Below are 20,944 nucleotides of genomic sequence, written 5' to 3' on the forward strand. Positions count from 1 at the left end.
TCAGTGGACTATTGAGTTTAAAGTGAAATGAATTAGAAATAGAAGAAATCCTAGAGATATTCTCAGCCAATCTCTTAATTTGCCACCTTTCATGTTAACACAGAGCATAGCATTGTCAGAAATTGAACCCTGGTACGGTGAATATCAGACCAGTGCTCTAACCCTTCTCTTAATTTTCCCATTCAAAATTCAGCTGGTGTTTGCTAAGTATTTAATCACAGTGCATCAAATAACTTCATTAAACTAATTATCCCTCCCACCATGGTCCAGTATTCTCTTTCTGTTTAATTCTAGTCCATTGGAGGATTATGGTGTGTTCTATATAGCTCCTAATATTGAAAGATACACACTTTGTTCCTATTTTAGCAACCAAGTAAGCTTTTTGTGATGTAATTTTATGTTATAAGAATCTGTTATTAAAACCAAAAAACTTGTGAGGAGACTAGAGAGGAGAGGGGAGAAGGTCAGAAAATTTATGGCTCTCCAGATTTCCTCCTGAAAAACAGAGAACACCCCAAAGAAGCACAGGATAAAGCAGTTGTCCCTTTAAGACAGTTGGAGAAGTCCTCAGAAAGACCTGGCTTCCAGGGACAGCACTGGGGAGTGCCAACACTGGAGCAAGCTTCCCCAGGGGCCTCTGGATTGGGGGCAGCTCCAGCCTTAGAAACTTTCATCTGGCGGACAGCGGGGGGCTCTGCTGGCTGAGTAGGAGAGGAGGAAGGGGCTTCCACACTCTAGGCATACCAGACTGCGCGGGGCTGCTTCTGCTCAGGTAGCTCCCACAGAGCAGGGATGGGGATCCTGCTGGCTCTGGGTGCCAGCAGGAGAGCAGACTCCCTGGTTTCAATTCCAGGGAAGGGAGGACGACTGTAGTTTGCAGCCTCTGGAGGGACTATAATGAGCAAAATCGTTTGCAGGGATGGTGTGGCTGGGGGCTCCAGCCGTGGCTCAGGAGTGGAGTGGAGAGCCCACAGTTAACCCCAGACAGACCTTAGAAAATAACAGGATGAAGGAAATCATTCCCCATATCTCAGCACTACAGTTTGATTACACTTTAGCTGCTAAAATCAAATGAAAATAAAAAATAAAAATGAGTAAGCAAAAGAGAAAGAATACAACCATATATAGTTACTATGGGGACAGAGCAAATCTGAGTTCATATTAAGAACCACTTTTTATATTTTCAGAGAGATTTTATTTTATTTTTTTTAAATAACTTTTTATTGACAGAACCCATGCCAGGGTAATTTTTTACAACACTATCCCTTGCACTCACTTCTGTTCCGATTTTTCCCCTTCCTCCCTCCACCCCCTCCCCCAGATGGCAAGCAGTCCTATACATGTTAAATAGATTACAGTAGATCTTGGATACAATATATGTGTGCAGAACTGAACAGTTTTCTTTTTGCTCAGGGAGAATTGGATTTAGAAGGTATAAATAACCCGGGAGGAAAAACAAAAATGCAAGCAGTTTACATTCATTTCCTAGTGTTCTTTCTTTGGGTGTAGCTACTTCTGTCCATCCTTGATCAATCGAAACTGAGTTAGATCTTCTCTTTGTTGAAGAAATCCCCTTCCATCAGAATACATCCTCATACAGTATCGTTGTTGAGGTATATAATGATCTCCTGGTTCTGCTCATTTCACTTAGCATCGGTTCATGTAAGTCTCTCCAAGCCTCTCTGTATTCATCCTGCTGGTCGTTTCTTACAGAACAATAATATTCCATAACATTCATATACCACAATTTACCCAACCATTCTCCAATTGATGGGCATCCATTCATTTTCCAGTTTCTGGCCACTACAAACAGGGCTGCCACAATGTGCCATTTTAGCACATATGGGTCCCTTTCCCTTTTTTAGTATCTCTTTGGGGTATAAGCCCAGTAGAAACACTGCTGGGTCAAAGGGTATGCACAGTTTGATAACTTTTTGAGCATAGTTCCAGATTGCTCTCCAGAATGGTTGGATGTGTTCACAACTCCACCAACAATGTATCAGTGTCCCTAGAACCACTTTTTTCAGTAAGAAATGTTAAATGCTCTTAAACACAAAAAGACTTCTTGGAAGAACTTAAAAAGAACTTTAAAAGTTAAATGAAGGATTGAGGAAGCATTAGGAAAAAATAAGAGCAAACTAAGAAAATTATGCAAAGAAAGTCAAGCAATTAAAAATAGAGAATCAAAAACATAAGAAAGTAATTCCTTAAAAACTAGAATTGGGAAAGAAGAAGCCAGTAATATTCTAAGACAAGAAATCATAAAAGAAAATCAAAAGAATAAAATAAAAAGAAGAGAAAATGAAACATCTCATCAGAAAATGAACTGATCTAGAGAATCAAAGAGAAATAATATTAATCATAATATTTGAAAATTATGATTAAAAAAGAATCAATACAATATTATAAAAAATCATCAAGGAAATAGAAAAAACAAAATAAAACAAAAATAACCACTAGTCACCCAGTCAAAGATAGCCCAAGAGGAAAACTTACTGGAATGAATATCAAAGCCAAGTTGAAGATTAAGGACAAAATATTGAAAGCCACAGGGTAAAACAAAACAAAGCAAAACCATTTAAATACTATGGAATTACAATAAGGATTACACAAGACATCACAGCTACTATGTTGATGGACCATAGATTTTAGAATAATAAATTCCAAAGAGCAAAAGAACTGAAGTTATGACCAAGGGCAACTTTCTGACCAAAATTAAATATAATCCTGAATGAAAAAAAAAGGCATTTAACAAATTCCAAAGACTTTCAGGGGTATTTTTTGTGACAAAAGCCTCAGAACTTAAAGGAAAACTGGACATATCCCAAGAGAAATGTAAAGTACACATTAAAGACCAACTATAAGGGACTTGATAAGGTCAAATTCTTTACTTTTGTATATGTGAAAATATTAGCAGTACTTCTTATGATTATCATCATTATTTGAGTAGTATGAAAAAAAAGACATGGGCTGAGCTGAGTATAATAAGTATGATGAATATGAGATGTAAAACAGAGGAGTGAGGAAGGAAAGGGTAAATAGAATAAGAAAAGTAGTAAAGAAAAATAGGACAAAGGAAAATACACAAATGACTGTAGCTTAGAATGTAAAAAAAGTGGGGGATAGTAATCATGATGTCTTATAAAGTTAAAGTTAAAACAGATTTAATCAAAACTGAAAAACAGAAACTACATTCTGTCAGTAATATATATTCAATATTGTTTTAGACCATCTAAAATACTTAGTATAAAATACCTGAGCATATATTACTGAAACAGACGTGGGAACTATATGAACATAAACATAAAACACTTTTTATGCAAATAAAGTCAGACCTAATAATTGAAATAATATTTATCGTTCATAAACAATTTTTCAGAATGTGATTGGGTTGGAATATTGCTGTGATATGGGAAATGAAGAGCTGGTTTGTTTAAAAACAATGAAAGACTTGGAGTTATGAAGGAAGATCCTGTCTGCCTTCAGAGAAGCAGATGCCAGGTCTTGTGTATATGTGTGTGGTACAAATGCATATGTTTATAAATGTGTGTATATATGTATGTATGTATATATACACACACATATATGCTGTATATGGGTGTTCACATAATTGTAGCTTTCCTTGAGTGGGGAGTGGGAAAAATAAAGTGAAAGTGCACTGCAGAGAATAAAAGTAACCAAGGAAGCAAAGAAATGCTGGGCAGCTTTGGAAATAATGTGTAGTATTTATTACATAGTTTTTCTTGAAATGGAAATTTATTGCTTTATACTGAATCTTCTCTTATGATCAGTTGTATACATGGCAACATTTTTTTCTTTTCTCATTTTGTATTTAAGTTTAAAATAAAAATTACCAAAAAAAAAAAAAAAAAAAAGAGATTAGAGAAGGATACATTATAAAATTTAACCGGTAGCAGATTTAAGTGAAGATCATATCAGAATTTAAATTTTAAATGGAAAGGATGGTCCAGACAAAGGAAAAAGTTAAAATTCTAGAGGCTTTATTCAGAAAAGTGTGTGTGTGGGGAATTTTATATCTTGAATTATTCAAAAATTCTGCACATAGATGTGATATTGAAACAGTTTCTTTTAGTTTACCTTTTTTAAAAAAGGCTTTTAAGGAGTAATTGAAAACTAAACTAATTTTGTGAATTAAATCAAATCTTGCCAATGCTTCTGGATTCATTTAAACTCTGGGATGTCTAATACAATAACTAATAAAATAACATTAAGGGTAAGGGTCGCTAAATGGACTAAGCAATAGTTAAGTGCTTATCTTATTTTTCTTCATGTTTCTGTGTGACCCTGAACTGATCAGTCAGGTTCTATCTTAATTTCTTTATCTTCATAAAATCAACATTTGTCATAAGAAAATAATTTTGATGGTTAGTAAAGTCAAGAACTGAGAAGTATAGAGTTTCTGTAGCACTTTAACGATATTAAAATGTATATAATGTATTGAATGCCTGGCATAAACATAATAATTAGCAAAATCAAGGAACTTAATCCATTGATAACAAAAAAGGTCGTTAGTGATTTTTGTTGTCCTGGATACTTGATAGGAATATTTTGACATTTTTGTATGAAAGTTAAATTTTAATAATTTTGAAATAAAGAATTTTCATATACTCTTAGGATTAGACTGTTAACTGAGATCATAACTTGCCCCAAATTAATAGAAATTCTAGTTTAGAAAGCTTCAGCTTAATATGAGGAGGAACCTTTTAACCTATTAAAATTGTCTGAGAAGAAACAGATTGCCCTCCCTCCCTCTCTTTCTTCCTTCCTCCCTCCCTTTCTTTCTTCCTTTATTCCTCCCTCTTTTCCTCTCTCCCTCTCCTCCCTCCTCCCTTCCCTCCTTCCTCCCTTCCCCCTTCCTTCATCCCTTCCCCCTCCTCTTCCTCCCCTTCCTTCCTTCCTTTCTCCCTTTCTCCCTTTCTCCTTCTCTCCTCTCTTTCCTTCCCTCCTTCCCTTCCTCTCTTTTCTCTCCCTCCCTCCCTCTTAATCTCTTTCCGTCCCTCTCTCGCTCCTTCTCTCCTTTCCCTCCTCCCTCCCTCTCGAACTCTTTCCCTCCCTCCTTGCTCCTTCTCTCCTTTCTCTCTCTCACTCTCTCCTTCCCTCCTTCCTTCCCTCTCTCCCTCCCTCCCTCCTTCCTTCCTTCCCTTCCTCCCTTTTGCTTCTCTTCTCCTCCCCTTCCTCTTTCCTCTTTCCTCTCTCTTCCTTCCCCTTTTTGCCATGAAAACAATTATTAGCACCAACAGCTGGAAGTTGACCTCATTGAGTTATGAAACCTTCTTCTGTGTGTATGCATACACACTTTAGCAGACTCCCACTCAGAGGTTCTTCTGCTAGTTGCAACCTGTAAATAATGTGTAGTCATCTGGCAAGCTGATCGCATTGACTTTTGACTTTTAATTCACAATAACACTAACCATTAATATAAGAAGTTTTGATCATAGTCCCTTAGCTCCACCTTTTTGAAAAGGTAGGGTATCTTTCTTCCTGTAGTGTAACCATGGCAACGGACAAGGAACCTAGAAAGAAAGCTTTCACACATGCTGTGCTAATTAATCCAACCCTCCAGTTTTCTTTCAGCTGGAGGATGTGGTTAAATAAATTTTGCATGAGTAAGCATGTTTTGATGCAGAAACTGGATAAATATGTAGCAATATATCTTTTACCAAAAATATTTGAGAAGTTGACAGTTTCCAAATTTATTCACGATTAGAGCAGGAAAAGAAGGTGCCACTGAATTCTAACACTTTTAGAGGCTTTGCTGTGACATCCTTTGTGCAAGCCTTTGAAAACTTTTGTATTTTATTTCTCTTTTACATCAAGTTTAAATGTATTTTAAGGTAAAAATCTTTTGCTTCTCAGCAGGCAGAACATTTTCGTTGGGATCTTGTGCTTTCCAGTAGTATGTGAGAGCAGGAAGAGATAATTTTCCTCTCTACTCTTTATATGAGAGCGGGAAGAGATAATTTTACTCTAGGGATATAAAAGAGTACCTCGGAGAGGAAATGTATTTGATAACATGCTGTAATTCTTGGCCATAGCCAGTACATGACGAAACCCCAAAGCGATAGAGTACAAACACATAGAAAGGTAGTGAAAGGTCTGGTTTTCAGTTTACTTTATAGAGGATTTAGGCCTCATTCTTTTATTAAAAGTTTTTATTAATATTTTCTGTTTCTTACATCATTATTGTTTTCCCAACTATAATGCCCACTGCACCTCACCATTCCCAGAAAGCCATCTCCTATGACGAATATTGTTTGTTTTTTTTTAGAAAGGGAAAAAAAAAACCAAGATCAATAATTTGAAAAAACCTGAAAACATTTTGCATAGTGTTAAAGACCTGAGGATTTCCCTCTTCCTGGAAAGAGGATAGGTTGGGAGGTGTTTTGATATATTTGCTTTGTTTTGGGGGCATACTTTCCATTTACTTTGTTGTAGTCATTGTCTATGTTGTTTACTTGGCTCTGCTTACTTCATTCTTCTCTGTATTCATCACACATAATTTTTTCCATTCATGGATCACAATTAATGGTCATTTACTTTATTTTCAACAATCTTTAATTGTCACCCAAAAATCCTGCTAGAAAATTTTAGGGCATATGAGAACTTTTTAGTTGATGGCTTCCTGAGGTACAAGCCCAGGAATGGAGTCAGTCATTCAAATGGTATGAATATTTTAAGTCATTTTATTTGTGTAATTCCAAATTGTTTTCCAAAATGGAAGTACCATTTTACAGCTTCATCAACAATGTATCAGTATCCCTCTCCAATATGAACATTCTTTTGGTCATTTCCATTCCAATTTTCAGGCATAGGATAAGATTTCAGGGTTCTTTTAATGTGTATTAGGCTCTAATTCTTATTTAGATCATTTTTTAAAAATGTAATTCTAAATTCTTTGCCATTTTTTTTCAAGAACTGTGGCTAATGGAATGGTGTTATATCGATATTTATATATATATGTGATTCTCAATGGAATTTTAAGCTGCCAATGCAACTACTGGGCTTATACCCCAAAGAGATACTATAGAAGGGAAAGGGGCCTGTATGTGCCAAAATGTTTGTGGCAGCCCTTTTTGTAGTGGCCAGAAACTGGAAAATGAATGGATGCCCATCAATTGGAGAATGGTTGAGTAAATTGTGGTATATGAATGTTATGGAATATTATTGTTCTGTAAGAAACGACCAGCAGGATGAATACAGAGAGGTTTGGAGAGACTTACATGAACTGATGCTAAGTGAAATGAGCAGAATCAGGAGATCATTATATACCTCAACAACAATACTGTATGAGGATGTATTCTGATGGAAGTGGATTTCTTCAACAAAGAGAAGATCTAACTCAGTTTCAATTGATCAATGATGGACAGAAGCAACTACACCCAGAGAAGGAACACTGGGAAATGAATGTAAACTGTTGTCATTTTTGTTTTTCTTCCCGGGTTATTTTTACCTTCTGAATCCAATTCTCCCTGTGCAACAAGAGAACTGTTCGGTTCTACACACATATATTGTATCTAGGATATACTGTGACATATTTAACATATATATGATTGCTTGCCATCTTGGGGAGAGGGTGGAGGGAGAGAGGGGAAAAATCGGAACAGAAGTGAGTGCAAGGGATAATGTTGTAAAAAATTACCCTGGCATGGGTAATAAAAAAAATGAATTTTAAGCTGCCTCTGACTTAATAGTAAAAGCACTTATGGGTGCTGTCTAGACATGCTCTGGCATGGAGATTCTTGGTTCTTGGATGCTATTTGGAATGGTTGCCACCTGGCTGAATTTGACCAAGACGTGGAGCTTGCCCACAATTCTGTTTCCTCATTAATAAAATGCAGGGACTTGGCTAGGATAGAGGTCTTCCAGCTCTAAATCTGTGATCCTATATTTTCTAGGATTTGTCCAGCAAGTATAAACATTGAAATTCAAAGGGCTGCCCCTGATTTCACTGACTTTTCTATTCAACAAGCAAATTCCAATTGCATCCCTGCTATCACCTATTCCCTTGCCAGGAACTTTCTCATTTTCATATAATAATGACAGCTATAGATTTTCCCTTTCTTTATTTGTAATTTTTATTAATCCAAATTGAGTTTTTAGTTAACCATAGGTTATGTTTGATAATTTATAGAAGCCTTGACAATGTAAATTTACAATATGACTAGGATCTAAAAGGAATATATACTTAAAGTAATAATTTGATGAAAGTATCAAAATTGAGATTCATTATTGGTTTTAAAAATTCCTCAAATGTCAGTTTGTTTATGTTATGATACATAACATTATTATTATATATCAATACTATATCTGTTTATCAATAATTAGTGAAAATATAACTGGGAAAAAATGTTTTAAGCGACTGGATACCCATCATTTGGGGAATGGCCAAATAAACTGTGGTATATTAATGTAATAGAAGATTATTATTTTTTTATTTTTTTTATTTAGAAAGCATATGCATGGATAATTTTTCCAACATCGACCCTTGCAAAACCTGTTGTTCCAAATTTTCCTCTCCTTCCCCCCACCCCGCCCCTAGATGCCTGGTAGTCCAATACATGTTAAACATGTTGAAATGCATGTTAAATAAATATATGTATACATATTTATACAGTTATCTTTCTGCACAAGAAAAATAAGATCAAGAAGGAAGGAAAAGAAAAAATGAGAAAGAAAAAAAATGCAAGCAAATAATAACAGAGAGAGTGAGAATACTATGTTGTGGTCCACACTCTGTTCCTACAGTTCTCTCTCTGAGTGTAGATGGCTCTCTTCATCACTGCACAAATGAAACTGGTTTGAATCATCTCAATGTTGAAGAGAGCCACATCCATCACAGTTGATCCTCACATAATCTTGTTGAAGTGTACAATGTTCTCCTGGTCCTGCTTCTTTCACTCAGCATCAGTTCGTGTAAGTCTCTCCAGGCCTCTCTGAAATCATCCTGCTGGTCATTTCTTACAGAAAAATAATATTCCATAACATTCATATACCACAATTTATTCAGCCCCTCTCCAGTTGATGGGCATCCACTCAGTTGCCAATTTCTGGCCACTACAAACAGGGCTGCCACAAACATTCTTGCACTTACGAGCCCCTTTCCCTCCTTTAAGATCTCTTTGGGATATAAGCCCAGTAGTAACACTGCTGGGTCAAAGGGTATGCACCGTTTGATAACCTTTTGAGCATAGTTCTAAACTGCTCTCCAGAATGGTTGGATCCATTCACAGTTTCACCAACAATGTACCATTGTCTCAGTTTTCCCACATCCCATTTGTCATTATCTTTTCCTGTCATCTTAGCCAGTCCGAGAGGTGTGTAGTGGTATCTTGGAGTTGTCTTAATTTGCATTTTTCTAATCAGTGATTTGGAGGACCTTTTCATGTAACTAGAAATAGTTTCAATTTCTTCATCTGAAAATTGTTCATATCTTTTGACCATTTATCAATTGGAGAATGGCTTTTGAACTATTATAAATTTGAGTCATTTCTCTATATATTTTAGAGATGAAGCCTTTATCAGATCCTTTGAATATAAAAATGTTTTCCCAGTTTACTGCTTCTCTTCTGATCTTGTATACATTAGTTTTGTTTGTACAGAAAAAATAATCTTGATTATATTAAATTAAAAAGGTTTTTGATTTTTAATTTAATATAATTTTTAATTTATATTAATTTAATATTAATTTTAATTTTTAAAATTTAATATAATCAAGATTATCTATTTTGTGATCAATAATGATCTCTAGTTCTTCTTTGGTCACAAATTCCTTCATCCTCCACAGATCTGAGAGGTAAACTGTCTTATGTTCTTCTAATTTGTTTATAATATCATTCTCATGTCTAGATCACGATCTTGTCTTGGTATAAGATGTTAGGTGTGGTTCTATGCCTAGTTTCTGCCATACTAATTTCCAATTTTCCCAGCAGTTTTTGTCAAATAGTGAATTCTTATCCCAAAAGCGGCGGCCTCTAGGTTTGTCAAATACTAGATTGCTATAGTCATTGACTTTTTTATTCCATTAACTTCTCTATTTCTTAGCCAGTACCAAATGGTTTTGGTGGCTGCTGCTTTATAATATAGTTTTAGATCTGATAAAGCTCGACCACCTTTATTTGCTTTTTTCTTCATTAATTCCTTTGAAATTCTTGTCCTTTTGTTCTTCTAGATGAATTTTGTTGTTATTTTTTCTAGGTCAGTAAAATAGTTTCTTGGGAGTTTGATTGGTATAGCACTAAATAAATAGATTAGTTTAGGAGTTTAGGAAATATGGTCATCTTTATTATATTCGCTAGACCTATCTAATAGCACTTGGTATTTTTCTAATTGTTTAGATCTGACTTTATTTGTGTGGAAAGTGTTTTGTGGTTTTGCTCTTTCTGACTGTAGTTTCTGACTTTCCCTTGGCAGATAGATTCCCAAATATTTTATAACTATCGACAGTTATTTTACATGGAATTTCTCTTTGTATCTCTTGCTGTTGGATTTTGTTAGTGATGTATAAGGATGCTGATGATTTATGTGGATTATTTTGTATTCTGCCACTTTGCTAAAGTTGTGGATTATTGCTAATAGTTTTTTAGTTGATTCTGTAGGGTTCTCTAAGTACATCATCATATCATCTGCAAAAAGTGATAATTTGGGTTTCCTCATTACCTACTCAGATTTTCCCTTTTTATTCAATTCTCACAATTATCTACAATTTCTTGGCTTCAGTGATACTTTTGATGCTCCACAGTAACTACACACTGGCCCATCTGTATACACTGGACCTTACCATGACAAAGTACAACTCTACTAAAACCTCTTGGTGATCACTCTCTTTGACCACTTAAGCTGTCACTGGAGCTGGAGAGACAGATCTACACTGGTATTTTCTGGGCAATAATGGCTTTACCTTTCTCTCCCTGCTTCTTCTTATTCTTTACTTTCTATTTTCACTTATTTTGGCCTAATTTGGGATTTCTTTACTATACCTGAATTGTTGCAGGTCTCTGTGCTTTCTCTCTTATTCTCTCCTATAAGCAGCTGCCCGCTTACCTTTCACCAAAAACTACTTTGTTCTTGCCACTTCCACATACAAAAAATAGTTTGTAGTTCCCTGTTATCTCCAGGACACAGTTTAAAATCCATAGACAATATAAGATCTCCCACTATCTCTTTCAAATAAATCTTTCTGTTAGCCCAAGAAGCAATATTGAATGACTGCTGTAGACAAAGGCATTGAGTTTGACACTGATGCCTTTTCCAGACAAGAAAGGTTTCGTGTAGAAAGTAGCTCTTGAATAGGAATTATTTGTGCCCGACCTATGCTAGTCTTCCAAGCTCATATTATCTCATATGGCTAATTACCTAATTAGCCATAGTTGGATGCACTGTACAATAAGCCCAACATTAAAGTCCTCTTCCAGTACAAAGGAGAACAACAAGGGAGCACTTGAAGGTAATGTTGAGAACTTTTAAGAGATGGAGTTGATGAGAAAGATCATTTAAAGTATGAGGGGCCACCAGTGCACGAATAAGAACAGAAATAGGATATGGTCTTTAATCTGAGTCATAGAGTGTTCAGTCTTGACTGGCCTGGGTCTTGTCAACACTAGGTTTAGTTTGTCTCATTTCATGGGAGAAAATACCCTGTGAGGGTTTTATTTGTCTCTTTGATTTACTCCTTCTTCTTCAAATTTTAAATTCTACTTTTTGAGGTTTTTTTCCCTAATAATTTCAAGGACTGTTAACTTCGTTGATGTGAGCATATACTGTTTGCATCCCTTCTATGACTAAGCAGTTAATCTGTGAGAGTCGGCTTTGGCCAGAATATTCATCATTGTGGGTTCCAGTTAGTGATTCTGCCTCATGATGAGCATCCTAATGTATCAAGGCTGCCCTAAGACAGGGGATGTGCAGTCCATCACATAACTGGTCTTTGACATATTTCTAGCACAATGGAAGCCTAAAGTGTACCTTCTGCCTTTGGGAGTCCAAGTTCACCTCCATGTTATGATATGAGTCATTGGAGAGGACTTAAGTGGAGGTGTGCTGTTTGCCACTGAAAATCCCCTTTTATTCAATTGATCTTAGTGCTTGAGAACATTGTTCTTGATAGAGGACCCTTTATTTACCTGCATTCAAGTATGGAAAATCATGAAGAAGATATTTTGGTAGTAGAAAAGATCTAAAAACTGATTACAAATATATGTTGTAAAAATATTTGTCGTTTATTTAAAAAATTAAAAGTGTTTTCTTTGTTCATTCATAAGGATTTAATTTTGAATGAAGGATTAATTAGATAATTCAGTCTTAGAAAAACTATATTTGTTGTATGAGTTGAGCGACAATTTCACTGGCAGAATTAATTAGGAGTTCTTTCTCTCACTGTGTGTCCTATTAATCTTTATATATATATATATATATATATATATATATATATATATATATATACACTTAGAAAATTGTCTTAATAAATTTTTAAAAAGTTCCTGATATAAGATATTTTCTCAGGCTTCAACTATTCAGAGTATTAAAGTTAACTTTAAAATGGTGGTGAATTCTGGGAGAGAGAAAGAAGGAGAAAGAGAGGAGAAAGAGAGAGAGAAGGAGGGAGAGAGACAGAGGGAGAGAGACAGAGGGAGGAAGGAGGGAGGGAGAGATAGAGAGAGGAGAATATGAGTGTGTATTTTAAATCTGGCAGTGATAAATAAAAAAAATTCTCTTTTGGAATTGAGATATATCAACCATGTTTTTGTAAGGGTATGGCAATGTATTGTGCACCAGGAAACTGGAAAGAATGGATTTGTTTTCTCTAGTTCATATACATTACCAAAACCTAGAACAACTCAAGTGGGGAATAGCTATCTTGCCAAATTACATTAATCAAGACTGAAAAGGAAATCATGTTTTAGGATTTATTGTTTTCCTTTTAACTGAAATATGTTGAATATATTATGCTAGTGTCTTATTGGTGATATGATAGCAAAATTATGATACATTTATTCTCAGTTATGTTGCTTTTAATGATTGTTTGATCTTGAGAAATATGATGTGATTAAGTTGGTAGAAAAAACAGTCCCTTACTCTGTCAGACTCATTCTCATAATTCTTCCACAGATATCTGAAAAAGATACTATTAAACCAATTAGTTGACCTATTATGTTGACCATAAATTACTTTCCCTAGCTTTTTGCATTTAATAATTTATAACCAACATAGCCTCTGAAGGCTAAGGTGGCGCTATTAATTCACCAATAAAATTGATCCCATTCCATTCATGTATTTTGTATAACATTCTCAGTCTGACCTTTGAAACTTGTAAACACTCCGTTCTATGCTCCCTTGCTCCACTTGTACTGATTAAGCTTTCTTTCTATTCTGTCACCCACAGGTCTTGCAAGAGCAAAATCGGTCCCTAGCCACACGTACTCCAATGAAGTGGTTACTCTGTGGTACAGGCCTCCAGATGTCCTCTTGGGCTCAACAGAATATTCCACCTGCCTTGACATGTGGTGAGAAACAGGCTCTATGCTTGCAGTTTTGGGTTAGGGTCAAGCCTAGACAAATATCATAACCCCTGTGAATGGAGATTAATGGGAGAGCAAGACTTGCCTGTGTATGGTAGTTATTTTTTTTTCTTTTCTTTTCTCCTTTCCCCTGCCTGTTCCCTCCTCTCCTTTTTTCTCCCTTTCTTTTCTTTCCCTTTCCTCTTCTTTCTTCCCTTCCCTGCCCTCCTCTCCTTTTTCCTCCTTTCCTTTACTTTCCTTTCCTCTCTCTTTCCTACTCTCCAGTTAGGGATACCACCTAATCATCTGGTTTGTAGATTGTGTGTAAATGATCCTTAATGAACAGGAGCCAGGGACATTTTTCTAACCATCAGCATGATGGTTTTCTTTTCGTCAGAGACTTAATTTATTGTTCTGTATTCCCTGTATCAGGGACATATGCCCCATCCCTGAATGTAATAAAAGCTTAAAAAAAAAAAGAAGAGGAGGAATCATGTTCTCCATTCAAAATGGTGCTCAGATAATACTCCAGTGGCCTGGAAAGTTTTTCTTTCCTAAGTGTTAAATACATAATTCAAATAGCAATTGTAATTGTAAAGCAATTCCTTCAAACCATTGAATATAAGCATTCAAAACAAATCGAGCAACAAAAAGAAAATCAACCCACATTTATTTTAAGATGGTTTAATATCTAGTATTAGCTTCCACTTTATCTGATATTCTTTATGTATCTGATCTATGACACCAATAGGAAGACAAGTTTTGGTATTTTTTAGGAAAATGCTTTAGACTCAAGTATTTTGTGCTTTGAATCAAAAGTTCTGTCCTGAGTGACTGTTTTTGGGGTGTTATTAGAAGTATTTTCATAGAACAGTCCTATCCAAGGCCTCATTTTTTGTTCAGAGCAAAAATTGATTCCCATAGCACCGGGGGATTATTTAATGAACATTCTCTCCCATGGATTTTAATATTTCAGCAAATGCATTTGTGTCAATTACAAACCTTAACACATAGAATGGGAGAAAAATATAGGATGATTTTAAAATTTCTATTTATTTCTTTTTTATATTCAGGTGTCTTTCCAAAGTGAAATGATGCCTTATCCATTGTTATTTACCTTTTAAAATATTATTTCCTGTTAATATAATTTCTGTAAATACCTGACCCATCTCCACAGTGTAGGGTATTCTGTTCACACTAGTACAGTTGACAGTTCTTTTCCTTCATGAAGGACACTCTATTTGACTAAAATAAAGCCGAATTTCCGACGTTCTCATAACGCCCCGGGTCTGGTGTGAATGGGGGATGTTAACAGCCACCTAGTCTGAACCACCCGCGTGGCTAACGAGGAAGCGGGCGCTCGGGAACTCACCCAAGTGGCTCACTAACTCACCAGGCGGGCGGTGCCAGAGGCCGGCTTCCATCCGAGCCGCCGGCCCCCGAGAGTTTGGGGGCACGGAGACAGTCACCACCCAAGCTGGATGACGCACTCCGCCATCTCTTTCAGGCTTTGGGCAAACACACGGGAGCGGCGGCTTCTCCAGCCCATTAAGTACAAGAGGAAACTGAGGCAGACGGGCACGCGGCGGGCCCCGCCAGCTGGTGGCTGAGGCCGCATTTGGGCTCGGGGATAGCCGATTCCGCCCTGCCCTGCCCTGCCCTGCCCCTCTCTGAAGCCGCCGTCACAGCCTGCAGGGGGGCCGCTCGGGCCGTGAGTGAGGGGCAGGACCCCGAAAGGTGGGAAATGGGCCGGCCCCTCAGAGAGCCTGTCACCATCAGGAGCCCCTGGCCCGTGGGGGACCGGCACTGACGCGCGCGCCCCCGCCTGCCCACCTCCTCCACGGGACCCCTGCTTCTGCTTTCCCGGCCCGGGGCCCTCTGGATGGCACGTGGCAGCGTCCACATTCGGGCCCCCTTCCCCCGACCTCAGCTCCCGCTCCGGAGGCTCCGGCTCCGACCTCTGGCGCTGCCCGGGGAGTGGGGTGGGGGACAGGGGGGTGTTTCTGCGGCTCAGCCCGTCCCCGGCTCTGACCTCATCCCTGTCAGGGTCTCCCTCCTGCTCCCTGCACTCGCTGTGCTTCGTCCGCCGGCCTTCCCACTCAAAAACTCCCACAGGGATTTCCCGGGATTGGGGGCAGATCAAATCAACCTTTCTCCCACCTACTGGAGGCCTTTGGGCCGTGGGTGCCGTGGGTGCCTTTAGACACGAGCAGAGATAAAGACGGTAATTTAAACTGTTTGATTTGGCTGAGGTGTAAAGGCTTGTCCTAGAGCTTTTAACTCTGTGTGTGTGTGTGTCTGTCTCTGTCTTTGTGTGTGTCTCTGTGAGTGTGTCTCTCTGTCTCTCACACTGTTTCTCTGTGTCTTTGTGTGTCTCTGTCTCTATGTGTCTGTCTGTCTCTCTCATACACTCTGTTTCTGTGTGTCTGTCTCTCTATCCCTCTCTCACACTCTGTGCATCTCTGTCTTTGTGTGTCTCTGTCTCTGTCTCTCTATTTCTCTCACACACTCTGTTTCTGTGTGTGTCTGTCTCTGTGTCTCTCTCTCACACACACACACTGTCTGTCTCTGTCTCTTCCTGCCTCCATCGCTTCCTCCTTCCCCCCCTCCCACTCACACACACTCACATATTCTCTCTCCCCCCTCCCTCTCTCTCACACTCACACACATTCTCTCCCCCTCCCTCCTTCTCACTCTCTCACACTCACACACATTCTCTCTTTCCCCTCTCCCTCCCTCACACTCACTCACTCACACACACTCTCTCTTCCAGCCTCAATGAGTTGGACTTGAGGACATCCCTTTCCCAAGTGATGATGATTTCCTCCGTGTCCCATCAGCGTTCTACCAGGGAGGTCAGTTAAGGACCTTGGCTGTAGAATACAGTTTTAAAAATGAAAATGGCTCGAAGCCAGACACTGTTTCAGTAACTGGAGGACCATTTGAATAATATCACACTTGTATTTTTACATGATGAAGTTGATGGACATGTAAGTGACAGTTATCCAAAACCTTCATCCATCTTCTTTCAAGTGCAGATCTATTACATGGTTTGTAATGGGCCTACTTTAGATGCACAGGGCTTGGTTTCCAGTTTGGTCCCAATTTCTCTCTTTCCTCCGAGGAGAGGATGGCTCGGGATCCCTTTGCCAATTTACTTTGAGTGGAGACATAATGGCACCATCACAATAAGACTCTTATTTAAATGGAAGGGCGGAAAAAAATCTGAAAGAAAATCGTAGAATCCACATGCCCTTTTGTCTACTTGCCAAGATTATTCTTTGCCAGAAAATAATAACAAATGTGTTATATTTGAGCAGCTGCTCATATTTATTGGCTGTTCACATCCAAACCCTAAAATCGTGAGTTATGTCCTTGTTATGCCTGTCATTCTTTGTGCTGTTATCTTCTAAATCTTTTTTCATTTTTGTACTGCATTTTCCTAATCATTTTTTTTTTCTTACAAAGCTATTTCATTATTACCCTGCAAGTAGCATCCAGATATAATATATGTACTTTTCCATTTAGAACAAAGATTGCAGGGGCATTGACTTTAACATAATCAATGACATAAATGCTGGGCTCTCAAAGACCCGAAAATGGGGCTGTAATTGAGCTTCAGCCCAGCTGCACCAAAGAGCAGTGCAAATATTAACCCGTGGACAGCGGTGGGGAAGCAGGTGGCGGTGGTTTCGGGCTGTTTTTACACTTCATTTGCCTTTGTGGGGCATTGTGCTAGTAAGTAAAAACTAATGATCCCATACAGTGTGATATTCTCTCAGTTTTTGTTTAAATAGCCACAGGCAATGAAAATATTAATGAATACACACGCACATTAAGATTGTCAGCAAGTGATGGAAATAGATGGTGGCAGGATGTATTGTGATTTCCTGGTTTAAATGTATGACTCTTAGGAGGAGAAGTCTGGCAGTCAATTTGGCCATTTGAGAATGCACCAAGAAGCTGGGGTCATCTTTTCCTTTTCCTGTTCTTTTCTTTTAAGGGGTAAAATTAGAGTTAAACCTTTTTTCTGTTATAACTTGCTTAATATTTGGATTTAATTAATAGCTCCTAAAGGAGTCAAAGTTGTGGAAAACATCTTTAACCGTCTTTGCCAAAAAGGTATATAAAATAATAAAAACCATATTCAGAAGTACCTAGTCTAAAAGCAGTTGTTTTGTTTATCTCTTGCACTGGTAGTTCAGCTTTGGTTATTGAAGTCATTGCTTTAAACAAGCTTTTTATGCTTCTTTTTGAATCTCATAATGCATGCAGGACAGCATCTGTTTTTGACAGCAGGATGCCACCAGGGATACATTTTTAATGTAGCCAACTATAAGCCATATTTGACCAAAAAATAAGTTTTTTGTCACCATCACAGAGCCTTGTGGCATTTCAAACAACAACAAAACAACCCCAAAACATTAAAGCCATCTTGTGATTTCATGTACGGTTTTCCTTAGCCAGGTAAAGCGAGAAATTTGTGTCAGATTCTTTTTAAGGGCTAATTAACATATTAACTATGCTTGTCAAAGTGTGGGACAAATCACTTATAAATAAGCCTGTCAAATGTAATGAGATTGCATATTAAATCAGCATTTTCTCCATTACATCTCTGATTTAAGATTAAAATTAATTTATTTAACATTGTAGCAGCTGGGAGGTTGGAGGAAAAAATTGGCATACTGGTCTTAATTGGTTGAGAAAGGTGTCTGCATCAAGGTTGATGCATTCCATGTCAGAAATCAAAGTGTATATTCATAGGTATTTTAGAATATCATTGAGGTTGTGGTTTTTATATTTGTTGTTTAACACTACACTTAGTAAGTGTCCAGATTTGTGAAAGAAAACTGATTTTGGTATCCGAGTACACCAAACTACGTCTTTAGAAATGAAACCATTGGGGGAAAAATCTTCCTCCTACCCCATTTGTAACTTGTAGAGTATTAAAACCTATATTTTAGTTGACGACTAGAAGAAAAAAAATTAAGTAAAGAAACCAGTCTTTTTGCTGCTATAAAATGTGGTAAATTTCCCAATCCATAAAAATGTTTCTACTCTATGTCAAGTAGTGTCCCACCTGTGTAAATAAAAACTTTCATACATCTTTCATTATAATTTCATTGTAACACATTTCATTTCATTATTACATAGTCTACTGTTGTTCCCTGATGGCAGTATTATATGGTAGGGTTCTGATTCTAGCATGAATTGTTTTGAAATAAACTAAAAGTCATAAATCATTAGATTTGGTAAGTATCTCTTGAGACAAAATCTGAAATAAAATATTTTCTCAACTCCCTAGTATTATTTACACCATCTCCTAAAAATAATGTGACAACTCTAAAAAGTTTTTTTAAATAATAATGAACCTTTGATTTATTTTGGTAAAAGCTTCCCTCAGTACTGTTCATTCACCTTCAGTACTATTAAAATTAGAATAATGTGGGGAGTCTGACTTCAGCACAGACAGAAATTGCTTTCCTTTCTCAGAGAGAAGACTTGTCCAAGTGATTGCTTGGGTTACCCACTTGGACTACATTGGGTAAATAGTCAACAAGCCAGAGATAATCAAAAGTGCACGTGTGATCAATGAAAAGCTGTACTATTTCTGCTAGTCAGTAAACATTTATCCAGCGCCTGCTTTGTGCCAGGGAACTGTGCTGAACACTGAATAGTAGTGCTTCCATGGCCCAATTCTGCCTCCAAAGTCATTGAAAAGGCAATGGTGCATCTCTAAAAGAAATACTTGAAAATATTCCCTTTATTGACATGGATTATTCCAGGATTCTTTAATTTAATAACTTGTCTTACTGATTTGCTGTGTCTAGAAAGTTCAAATGCCAAAGCCAAATTGGTAGCAAGTCCAACAAAACTTTGCTTTACTATTCCAGCAGTGTCAGTCAGTCAATAAATGTGCCTACAATATGCCAGGCAGTGGGGATACAAAAAAGGAGACAAAAGGCAGAATTTGCCCAAGAGAAAACACGCAAAATAATTTGTACAAATATGCCTTATATAGGAGAAATAGGAAATAATGAGCAGAGGGAAGGCACTAGAATTCGGCAAGGAGTTTGGAAAGTCTACTTCAGAAGACAGGACTTTAATTGGGATTAGAGGGAAGAAAGGGAAGCCAGTAGGAGGAGAGAAGGAGGAAGAGCTTTCCAAGTATGGTGACAGAGAAAATGCCTCAATATTAGAGATAGATGTCTTATTTATATTGGAACAGCAAGGTGGCCGACTCACTAGATCAGAGAATATGTGGCAGGAGAGGAACATGTTCTTTTTTGTCCTTCATTCTTGAAGAGGACCAGGACATCAGGGAGGAGATGCTGTGACATTCAAATGAATTGGATTTCAATCAGGGAGATCTGGGCAAGGTCACCTGCCCAACTTTCCCCTCCAGAGCCATCTGGGTCCAGTGGCCAGATATGGATTATGATGACTGGAAATGGTCCCCGATGCAGTAGGAGACCTGGGCCTTTTTAAGCTAAAGTCTTTAAGAGGTCTTAGTTTCAAGAAAAATCAAGCCAGAATTGGTCGGAGCTATCCTTCACACAAATAGGGAAGTATTGCTTGATAAGGGAATGGATTTGGGCAAGGAAGGAAGATAATGATCTCATTTTCAACATGTGGTGTTTGAGGTGCCTACAGGAAATACAGGTGATGATATTGAACATAATTTTTTAATAAAACTTTTTAAAAATTTTTCAAAACACATGCATCGATTTTAGCATTCACCCTTGCAAAATCTTATGTTCCAATTTTTTTCTCCCTCTTTTCCATCCCCTCCCCTAGGCAGCAAGTAATTCAATGTATGTTAAATGTGTGCAATTCTTATAGACATATTTCCAGAGTTATCATGCTGCACAAAAGAAATCAGATCAAAAAGGAAAAAAAAAAAAGAAAAAACAAAATACAAGCAAACAACAACAAAAAGTGAAAATATATATGTTTGTAATACTGGCTTAGAACTCAGGAGAGCCATGACTACATACATTTGATTGTTATCACCACAGAGATAATTGAAGCCATTGAGTCTGATAAGAGAAAGTATTGTATGAAAACAAAGGAGGGACTGACATACAGACCATTAGTTGAAACCCTTTATTAGTGGTTGAGGAAATAGCAATGATGACTGAAAAGGAGAACTAGCAGGATCAATTCCATTTACAGAAACCCTTGAAACTCTTTTTTCAAAAAGCTCACAAAGGAGTAAACTTTTCTTAAGTGATGTTTACTATAAAGTTTTTTTTCATATATATACGTGTATTTCTCTTGAATCATCATCATTTAGTATTCTACTCCCATTTAAAAAAATAAACTTACAGTTAGTCTGATATTTGCACTCATCTTCTATAGATGTTCTATGTGGTTTGACACATCTTTCTCCATGCAGGTCACTTCTTCTAAGGTCCTGAACTATTTTA

The 20,944-nt window shown here is 37.4% G+C and overlaps 1 protein-coding gene across 9 annotated transcripts in view; it reads left to right on the top strand.

Annotated features, from left to right (window-relative positions):
- The window catches only part of CDK14 (cyclin dependent kinase 14), a 673,115-nt gene that overhangs the window by 409,641 nt on the left and 242,530 nt on the right, over positions 1–20,944 (top strand). For all 9 annotated transcript variants that reach the window (XR_004229802.1, XM_031939988.1, XM_031939989.1 and 6 more), the window contains one exon: positions 13,400–13,520. Coding sequence is in view for 8 of the 9 variants with exons in the window: in XM_031939988.1 (XP_031795848.1) it covers positions 13,400–13,520 (121 nt within the window). In the remaining variant the exon portion in view is untranslated. The remainder of the gene's footprint in view (positions 1–13,399; positions 13,521–20,944) is intronic.

The sequence above is a fragment of the Sarcophilus harrisii genome, chromosome 5 (genome assembly GCF_902635505.1).
Source record: "Sarcophilus harrisii chromosome 5, mSarHar1.11, whole genome shotgun sequence".
NCBI lineage: Eukaryota > Metazoa > Chordata > Mammalia > Dasyuromorphia > Dasyuridae > Sarcophilus > Sarcophilus harrisii.